The following is a 10,799-nucleotide window of genomic DNA, read 5'->3' on the forward strand; positions in this document are numbered from 1 at the left end:
AAAAAATCATATCAGTATTATTTAACCAGTGCTAAATTCCCGCAGCGTTGAATTAAGCCATTCGTGCATCTCTTCAGGTTTTAAGCGACAGTAAAATTCTTGATGTGATTTGGATCTTTTGTGTTTTCTTTGAATAATTTGTCTTGTGTCTACAGTTTTTGAGCGATTGCTAATATTATTGTATGCAATATGTATAATATGTACGTGCGTTACGTCGCCGACGAGAACCTACCAGGATTTTCAGAGTATTGTGTATCTTGCAGGTTTGTTTGTGCTAAGTGAAACGACCGTGTTTATGTATAAACAGTATGGCAAGTTTCTGTAGTGAAACATACAGATATGGTTGGCTTAATGCTGAATCAGAAATATTTTCATAAGGCATGTAAAGGAGTCTTTCTTTCATAAAGGCATCTGAAATATTTTCTAGTGTTGTGGTTTTTCTGTTAATCACGGAAAAATTTGTGTTCTTCGATAATTCAAGATTGTGAAATCTGATGTAAGTTGTTGTTCTGGTGCAATGATTGTTCTTCTACTCTTGGCGAACCTTGTGCCTTTCGATGAGTGTTCAAGATTGTTAGAACTGATAAACAGTGTGGAAAAGCACTACTAGTTTGTCAAACTCTCCTTCCAATGAGATTTCATCTGTAAATTCTGTGTTTCCCTAAAATATTTCTAATGCATGACATTGAGATTTTAAGTGTACTCAACCTCAGAAATTTACCAAATTAGATGACAATGTATTTGCAATTGAATATGTACTTCCAATAGGGTTTGTGCATACCTAATAAATACGTTAATAGAGCCTGTGTTATTTCATTGTGGTGGGAGACTTACATGAATTTCATTTTGTTAGGCTGTATTTTGTAAACTTTTTTTCTGCCGAGTCTACATCCAGATTGATGGTAGAGATGTAATATGTGTAATTAGAAACGTTGGTTGAGTGCAGCTCTGCGAAACTTGGAATTGGCGGAAATAACTCATGCATCAGCAGGTCATAGGAGGTGAGAATCGAGTTGCAAACAAGATTCAGATCGGTATGACGGTGGAAAACAGATTCGAAATAGCTAAAACGGGGAAACCGGATTCAAATCTGTTGAACGGTGGAAACCAGAGTCAAACCACATTCATGGAAATGAGTAGGAAAACAGCCGCCATGTTGGACCTTCACAACTGATTTCCCACTGTCCTCCAACTGATTTCCAGCTGTTTCAATTTTCAAAACAGATTCAAAGGAGAAGGAAATCAGTGCGTCAAACCTGTTGGAAGTCAGTGTCAAATCTGATGGAAATCAGTTTTTCTTTGCTGGGGGAGGAAGGGACTGGAAAGCTTTCCAGTGTTACCTAAGGAAGTTGACCACAAGCTCTTGGAGAGTTATTGCAACCTTGTGAACCTCTATGCAGGGGCGGATCTAGGATTTTTTCAGGGGGGTTACAAGGGTCTGATAAGCAAACGGTCTTCTCATATTTGAGATTAAAAACAACAAACATACAACAACTATACTGTACGAAATACATATTCCCATTATTTTAATGTGAAAGTTATTAATATAAAATTAAATGACTGAGGCTCCATAATACAGAAAACAAAGCAAAAAGCCATGATAACTTATTGAAAATCATGCCTATTTTTTAAGCGTCTTGGGGGGGGGGGGGAGATGCACGTGCCACTCCCACTGAATCCGCCTTAACCTCTCTGTGGTAACCTCATCGTAGCTACAGTTGAAAAAATCTTTGAACAACATTATGCAGTGACGCTTTGAGTTAAGCTCTGTAAGATTCTTTCTGGAACCTTATCGTATGTTGTATTCAATAGCAAATGAGTGGCACAAGTTGTTGAGGGAAATTCAAGATGATGTCAATGATGAAGCCCTTTCTATATGCCCATCATTTTGTCAATCACCATTTGCACACCGAATAACTAATCACCATAGTGCCTGAATGTTTATCAACAAATGAGCATACGTACATATAATTGTGAACAGTTAACATTTCCTATGAGATAATATTACAAGATTTAGACATGTAGACGATTTTTGTTGCACCACAACAATGGTCCTTCTCACACCAACTTTTTTAACACCTCATGCCTAACCCGGTTCGATGCTGAAGTAATATCTCAACTGTATAGACCCGACCTAGCCCTATGGACTTCTTTTTGTTTTCTCAGCTAAGAAGCAGTGGGGGATACATATGGGGGTGCACGCCCCCCTTTGCAGAGCCACCTTCATTGCCGAACATGGCAGAATCACAATTGCACCTTTTTTATATCATAAGATGGAATTGTCTTGTATATGTGTATAATCAGTTTAAATATACATAACTTTCTTAAACTTTGCATGTAACTTGATTATTTTTCATTATGATAAAAATATAGGTAGCTCAAAATACCTTTTGTGCCCCCCCTTGAGTATTTTCTGTATCCACTACTGCTAAGAAGAGAGCTTAGAAATTTTACAGCCAAGGAGTTCCAGAGAGCTTAAGCAACATGGAAATAATGCATGTTTAAGCATACAGATGAGGAAGGATCCTACTCCAAAGAATATTCAGCTGTTGTTCAATGAACTCAAAAAAAAATCAGGCTCATTACATTCTGGACAAACCCTATATAATAGATACATTGATTTTTTAAATAACTAACCTCTTTAAGGAATAGACCTCACTTCACAACTTCATCACACGAACTAGTTTAGCTCTTGTATTTTCTGATTTAAAAATCGCTATACGTAAATCATTTCGTCACATCACAAATGCATTCGTTGCTGCATTACCTACCTGCGGGTCACACCCACCTTCCTCCCTGTTCAACAGCAAATTCAAATCAATTTTCCTTCATATTGCAGCTGTCGCCAATTTGCCAAATGAGGAGTTAATGATGTGTCGCAAGGGGTGTTTAGAGAGCACTAACGGGACTCCTAGTGAGATCATCTCGTCCACCAGCGCTCTCATCCCTCCCTTTCGCATCCCCTCTATGGTAGCAATTCGCCCTTTGGACCTCCGTATTCCTTATAAATACCAGAGGTTCGAATGAAGGGGCAGTCCTCTCCTTGACCTATACCTTGCTGGTCTGCGCCCTCGCAAGACCCTCGGTCACTTCCCTCCAACGCCGGTCTGCGCCCTTGCAAGACCCGCGACTCCGTCCCTCCAACGCCGGTCTGCGCCCTCGCAAGACCCGCGACTCCTGCACCTCCAACGCCGGTCTGCGCCCTCGCAAGACCCGCGACTCCTTCCCTCCAACGCCAGTCTGCGCCCTCGCAAGACCTGCGACTCCTCCATTCCTCGCTACTTCCGCCGTGCTCAGATTACCGTATTAAAATGTACGTGTAATATATAATAAATATCGGCCAACCAACCAGTTACTTTTATTCCTCCCTTAATGTCACGACGAGAGATGTACCTTTTGGTCTTTTGTACCATGCATGATAATGTATGTGGCAAGCCTGAACCCACCACTGGGTCACACTCTTTCCAGACTGATTTATGCCATACAAAATGGCCAACCATCCACAACTTAGCACACCACAGAACCCTGTTGGCATGCTATTTTGCGTTAAATGCAAAGTTCAGAAAAAGTTTTACAGCTAAACTTGAAAAAAAAAATGGTATTGGCACCACCAGGATGGCGCTTACACATGGCTCCATTAGTCTCAGCCTAGCACACAGGTGGCAAAGGCCAAGAAATTAGCAGTGCAAGTCCCGGCACTGGGCTCATGCTACATATCTGAGGCACTGTACTGGGAGGCCTTCTAAATGGGGTATTTAGTACAGACCCTAGATGATGTGGCTAAACAGTGGCTATCTTATGTTCCTCCACTTCCATTTCAAACCACTCTCATAAGTTGGAGGCCACCAAATGCATTGCCAACACTAGGAGAGACTTGAAGATGAACCTAGGGGTGACCCACCAGTTGGTCACACCATGCTGAAGACATGAATGAACTACATACTATCAACAGAAGAAAAGGTAGAACGATGGACTTTAAGCATTTGTATTAAATTCTTCCAAAGCTCCATAGGGTCGTGTAATATATCATTATATTCATTGCTTATTTGACTATAGCAATGAATCATTACATATTGTTTAAATGTAAGCGTCTAGATTCTATGGTCGAAAGTGTGGAGAAGAAGATGCGAAAAACCATGAGAACGGCAAAACGGTCTTCTTCATCTCGTCATATGAAAAATATTTGATTGATATACTTCTATGTTTTTTTATAGAGAGAAAGACATCTTTGCATAACAAATAGGTAGCTTTTTAAAATTAAATTTTCTCATTCTTTTTTTAAATGGCCGAAAGGTAGATTTCAATTTCCAAGGAGTAGAAAATTACATGAATATCGAAGTTAGGTATGCTATTTGGAAAAATATTTCCCAAATTTTCATTTAAGGAAATGTTGATATTGTTCTTCTTACATTAAATAAACCAAAAAGACGAAAATCACTCTGCGGCATACTACCATAATGGTGATTTTCATCGCTGTGGTTAATTTTAAGTAAGAGGAACATTATCAACATTTACTTACCATTTTGGTAGTGCTCATTGCTGTGGAGCGAGGAATTAAACTTGGATTGTCAGCAATCACATTCCTGCCAAAAAGAACTTTCTTTTCGATATACATTCTAAAAGCCTAATACATATTTTTTTTACTTACTGCACTGTCATCATTCCTCCTCCTCTTCTATAATGAGTCCGCTGATCATCTCCTAAAGAGTCCTGGGCTTCGCCATGGAAGTACTTGATAGCGTGCTTACATTGTCCTCCAATTGTGCCCCTGCACTCTTGGGTTTCTTGATGCCCCTGACCCTAATTATCAGGCCAGCCAGATGCGGTGGTTAGCTATATTAGCAGAGAGATGAGATATTGATAAGGAACCATAGGTATGAGGAAACATAATGTACAAAGAAACAATACAGTTGTTACTAGTATTTGCCTCTCAAAAAAGGGCTTGTTGCCAAAATCTCCAGTCCTTTGCTCAATCAGAATTCATGCATGCCATAATGTTTTCCTTCATTACCTTGGGATCCAAGTTTTTTATGAGAAATTTTGCTTCCAGCTCCTCCACTGAAATTGAAACAGGTAATGAAATTAATGAATATTATTGCCTAAAATGAATTGAATTATACCAGGCCTAGCTACAGTGATAACTTTACAAAGTCACCCACAGTGCAAAAATTGTGTGGAAATTCCAAAGAAAATTCATTCGTTTTGACCAGGATTAAAACCCTAAAGCATTCAACCAGGATTAAGGGATTTGTGTTGGAATCCCAAGCAAAGCAAATGATTTTTCCTTTGTGGAATTTCTGCCTAAAATTAATTTTCAAGGCTAATTAAATAATCGGTAGGAATAGAACCCAGATCTCCCTAATTCCAGCTAGAAATTCAACCACTTACAATACAAAGACAAATTCTGCCACTGTGGCTCTTGTTGGCTTAAGCGAGAAAAGTGATTTATGCTGCCATACATACAGCTCCCCAAAGCACCATGTTCAAGAGAAAATTAGTGCAGAGGACGAATATGTCTCACGATTTTTGTCATGGAAGTCAATATGCCAACAAGAAAGAGAGAAAAATACAACAAATAATTATGAAGTAAAGCTCAGACATGACATGAATGATGCAACCATCAGTCCAAGCCGGTCTCTTGCAGATATTTCAGATAATTAACGGTACATGTAATCGACAAATTATGTTTTTACGCTATTACCCATTGCACTATAACTACCCTTCCCTGATACCCATTGACGCTCTGAATTTATTTCTTCTGATAAGTGTAATGGGTCTAATTTCCGGGACCTATTCTCATCCTCCAACTTATATTCACTATCCACGTAGTGATACCACGGTGATACTTCTTCGCTTACCATTCTTTTAACTCATCAACTAAATCATTGCGATCAATCCACAATTGCACTGACTTCTCTATTTGATATCCTTACTTCGGCGTCCACATTTCTTTGAAATACTGCCTAAATACTTAAATTTCTCCTTCAGTCGAAGTTGGAGGCCAATTTTACGGAATACATACTAAAACCAACGACAGTTCGCACTATTTTCAAATCAAATAGGAAAAGCATTGCAAATAAAGTATTCCATGCTTTCTATTAAATCAAAGAATTAGTAAATATGCAGTCACAAACCTGACAATATTAAACTAAAAATAAGACAATACGCTATGTTACCTGAATTATGTTTCGGTCGATGATGTTTCGCCAAAATCAAATCATAGATAAATGATTATTGATGAGGATCACCAAATAAGTATATGTTTTACCTGGAAAAAATGAAATGACAGAATTTCAGGACTTGATAACAACTAGGTAATAATCAAGGAGGTTAACCTCCTTGGTAATAATGCAACTAACATTTAATCTTTCTTTTTGCATGCGCCTGCAATTTCGTATCGTCCGCTAATTCCTCCAAAAAACAAAAGAGATACGATATTCAAAATATAGGTGGCAGCCGCATCGCTACTTTTCTTCAAGTAACGTGGAAACTTGAGAGGGCAACGCGTAAGTTTTTCTGTAAAATCCTCAATCATCCTTAATATAATCTTGTGTAAATCCTGCGAAATCGATGTTTAATAGTTAAATTTAAATGTAATTTATGCTTTAATATAATTTTTTACGTCATGTAATTGTAGATCGAGTGAATATGCATGGATTAATAATCATCAAGTCGGCATAGCACGTTGTTTACTGACATTGAATTACGACCCTTTAATTTCAGAATGGCCAAGCCTAAAGGCGATAAGAAAGGCAAATCTGCCATCAATGAAGTTGTGACCCGAGAGTATACAATTAATCTTCACAAAAGGTTGCACGGAGTTGGTTTCAAGAAACGGGCGCCGCGCGCTATCAAGGAAATCCGCAAGTTCGCCGTGAAACAGATGGGAACCCCCGATGTTCGAGTTGATACTAGGCTGAATAAACAAGTTTGGTCCAAGGGTATTAGGTAAGAAACCATTTACTTATAATAACCGCTTTCGAGTCCGTTCTATACATTTGTTTTCGGCCTTACGCTGCGCTCGCAAGTATGTTTTCATAATCGTTACTTGGTATTTCCAGATGTTGCTATTGTTCAGTGATTTATCATGTACTTATGCGCGGAAAGCTCGCAGTATAAGACACTTTTAACGAGCAACTCCCCTTTACGTTTAGATACTTGCCTATATTACACGAGAATTTCAATTGGTTACATGCTCGTATCTCGAACCCGCAATTAGCCAATATCAATGCCGAAAATGACTAGCACACGTGTGCAGTTATTAATATTTCGTTAGCGAATGTGTAAACAATTAATGACTATGAACTTGAGGATTAAAAGGTTTAATCACATTGCTTTTTTACTCACGAGAACAGGAGCCGTTTTTACATTAAATGGCATATTCACAATTCTTTTGCTGCTTCGATGCTATTGGTCATGAGACTGCGTTCTTTGTAACATCAGGAAACAGTATGGCTACGGGCAGCGGTTGCTAACGTTGCAGATATCTCTCAATTCTGTGTGGGAAATGATCGTGTGGCTTCTTAGGTGTTCATAGCTCACTGACAATGAGTAGCTGTCATCTGTGTGCTATCATACCCTCGTTGCAGATGCTCGCTATCTAACTTTTCATATTTGAATTCGAATTACTTGCTATGTTCATAATTCTTCTGTGTGGAACTTGTTCTTATAAAATGCCTCCTTTTCGGTACTAATAATGCCTATATTATTACCCTCTATGGTTTCATTTGTAGAAGGTATAATTATGGCTTCAGTTTGTTAGATCATGATGTTTAGAATGCCTTACTCTTGCTCTTACAGCCTTCGTCTCACAAGTCCTGTTTACACTGTACATTATCTCTCACAGGTGAATGTTTAAACGCTGAACGCCAAAATTCACCGTGTAAATACCTGAGTATGCGTAAGCAGGAAATAAAATTGTCCTGATTCAATTCATGCATTTGTACATGTTCCGTTCTGGTCCACCAAAATTGGGTAAAATTTTACAAGAGGTACAATCCGGATTTTGCCATCAAACATGCATATGCGCGTAAGTGAAGATCGTAAATGGCGGCGCATGCGCAGAAGCGTAAAATGGTATGCATAAAAGTGCCAATATCTCGAAAAGTATTAATTTGCGCCAGGAATGAATGTCACCACGTTAATCAGGAGGTAAAAATACTCTAGGAAAGAGAAGGTTTGAAGGCGAAATCCGGATTGTACCTCTTGTAAAGTTATACCCAAAATTGTTTATGCAATCCGACAAACTCTTATGTGATAATCTATTGTTTAAACAGGAATTTATGTAATGAATTGGGTTACGTATGACTGGGCTGTGATGAGTTTTCCGTTGTCTCTTGAAGTAAATGGAGAACAAAGTTAGGAGTAAATATTTATTTAGCTTGATTAAGCAGCCTTAATAGTGTTCTTTATATGTTAACGTGGGAGTGGTGGTTAAGTTAATCATTGGAGAATTACTGTTTTTCCTTAGGAATGTACCTTTCCGCATGCGTGTCAGGCTCTCAAGGAGGAGGAATGATGATGAAGACTCACCTAACAAATTGTACACATTGGTTACCTTTGTTCCAGTTGCAACATTTAAGGGTCTTCAAACAGAAAATGTAGATGCTAGCCAAGATTAATGTGTATTTATTCCAAGAAATAAACTTTTCCTGGAAACTTATATTTCATTTGAAAAATCGCCCTTTGAGACCTTATAGTTTTATGTTTTTGATCTTTCTGTAGAGTTCGAACGATTGTGGTATATTGAAATGAATTCATTGCAGTAAACTCATTGTTCTAATCTTTCTCTGTAATTAGAAAGGGAAATATGTTCATATTTTCATTGTCATAGCTTGCAGACTTGATTTACTCTATTCTTGGTTGTGTGCAGTGAGCTCTATTTATAATTGAAGTTGACCAGAGGGCTCTGTTAGTGGGAATTCTGCTTGGCAGAATGACTTTTCATACTGCACCAACTAAACAGCTATCATTGTCAAATTCAGTTTTAATATAAGATGATTTTACCTGCCATTATTTTATAATAAAGTTGAGGTACAATCTAAGGATGTTGAACAAAAGACAAGGTGGGATCTTGAGGGATATTTGTATTAACAATAGGGTGGTTTCCTATTATTTTTTTATTGCCTAAATCGAAAGATTATTACTCCTGTGGTACGTATTTCATGCTTTTAGATTTTTAAATTACGATATCTATTTTTCGCGATTAAATGAAAAGTGAAAATTTTCAAACGCGCGAATTTGGGATGGGTAAGTATGAATGCCGGGAAAACTCAGTGTGATGTATTTCTGGGTACTGCTGCCGCAAGTGAGGTGACCTTGGGGCGAGGCTTTGAGCGCTGATACAACGCAGGATGCTAGTAGGTAGCAGAGTACTATGCCAGCTGGTAGCGCTTGGCTTAAATAAGGATTGTTAATACCTTATCAAACGAAGAAAACTTTCCGACCTTAGCCAGTTTTAATAAGTGATTATTAAGATGTTTCCCTGAGCTCGGTGCCTCTTACATGCATTTGTAATCTCAGATGATGTAAAACTCCTATCTACTCGTATAGAAACTAGGTCCCTGTGATGTCACGTGGAGTGGCATCGCATGGGTGCCAATCTGGCCTTTTTCAAATGAGGATAAAATTGACCCTTGCCATTCGTCTAAACCGGTATTTCTAAAACCAAATAATTTGTATATTATGAATACACTAATGGTGGGTAACGAATCACAATCAATGCCTTTCGTTTCATTTGATGAAGGGAACTACCCTATTGGACTGGGATCAACTTGTCAGAAATTTGTTCATTAACAAAAGTGTTTTTGGCTGAGATAGGTTTTAAAAGGAGTATTTGGCATTTTATGCCTTCTGATCCCCTCTTACACTGAACTCCCCTCTAATTAACAAAGAGGTAATGCACATTCTGCCCCCAAATATTTATTCATGAATGCCTCCTTCACTGGCTTTTGGCTTCCTCATATACTGGTGTGTTTCTATAAAATGGCTTGCATGCAGCAGGAATCTGTTATTCCATCTGTATTCAGCCAGCAGTGACAGGTTTGGATGATAAATGTTTTTCATCCTTAGCCTAGAAAAATGTTAGTTTCATTTCGTAATGTATCTTTCCTGTTTTGTTTTCACAGCAATGTGAGGTAGGTTCAATGGGAGTTTTTTTTAAGGTTGTGGTTTTTGAGGGCACTTGAATCTCTGGAGGAAAATAAACTGTCATGGTCTTATTTCTCCATATACCTGAAGGTTATCACAGAAAGTAAGAGGGATTTCAAATATTAATATGTACGTATCATCAGAGATGCTATAAACATTTCAAAATGTTCATGTTTCATTAAACTGAAAAGAATTTTATTCCAAAGGTTATTAAATCATGCTTGGTGGATAGCATTCAGGTACATATGCATTTCCAATCGTATCTTGCAAAATTCACTCACCTTTGTAGAGTACAATTTGATAGCCACGTAACTTGTCAATATTCATTTGAGAATAATGATCTTAATAACAAAGTTAAGTAATACTTATAATTAATAAAAAAATCCAAAGTGTGTGTATTTTTTGTCAAGTCTAAGAAGATGTAAAGTTCCTCGATGAGACTATAACATCACTGGAATATTCATTCTATTCAGCAAAATTGGTGAAGACTCAAAGTCCCTTTGCAGAAAAAAAAGATAATACATAGTAGCTTACTGGGCATTTGAGCAGGGGTACTTCTTGGATGAATACTTTAATGGATATGCACTTATTAATGAGAAACTTCTGAATTTGCTACTCCAGATTAGGTGATAAGTTAAACAAGCTTATGG

General features: G+C 38.0%; 1 protein-coding gene and 1 long non-coding RNA gene across 3 annotated transcripts; one reads left to right on the forward strand and one right to left on the reverse strand.

Moving 5' to 3' along the window:
- Positions 1–4,654: 4,654 nt before the first annotated feature.
- Positions 4,655–6,389, reverse strand: LOC124162583. The gene is made up of 3 exons (XR_006865620.1): positions 6,177–6,389; positions 5,012–5,058; positions 4,655–4,833 (listed from the first exon to the last, which is right to left on the reverse strand). It is a non-coding gene; the product is annotated as an uncharacterized LOC124162583 (long non-coding RNA).
- A 26-nt stretch (positions 6,390–6,415) lies between these two features.
- LOC124162584 (60S ribosomal protein L31) lies at positions 6,416–8,658 on the forward strand. 2 transcript variants are annotated; one of them, XM_046539161.1, is made up of 3 exons: positions 6,416–6,506; positions 6,724–6,948; positions 8,471–8,658. In XM_046539161.1, exons 2-3 carry the CDS (start codon positions 6,725–6,727, stop codon positions 8,619–8,621), a joined length of 375 nt encoding a protein of 124 aa, XP_046395117.1. In that variant the 5' UTR covers positions 6,416–6,506; position 6,724; the 3' UTR covers positions 8,622–8,658. The 2 variants fall into 2 exon arrangements, with proteins under 2 accessions (XP_046395117.1, XP_046395118.1); XM_046539162.1 differs by lacking the exon at positions 6,416–6,506 and adding an exon at positions 6,575–6,593.
- The last annotated feature ends 2,141 nt before the right edge of the window (positions 8,659–10,799 follow it).

Source organism: Ischnura elegans, chromosome 7 (assembly GCF_921293095.1).
Source record: "Ischnura elegans chromosome 7, ioIscEleg1.1, whole genome shotgun sequence".
Classification (NCBI taxonomy): domain Eukaryota; kingdom Metazoa; phylum Arthropoda; class Insecta; order Odonata; family Coenagrionidae; genus Ischnura; species Ischnura elegans.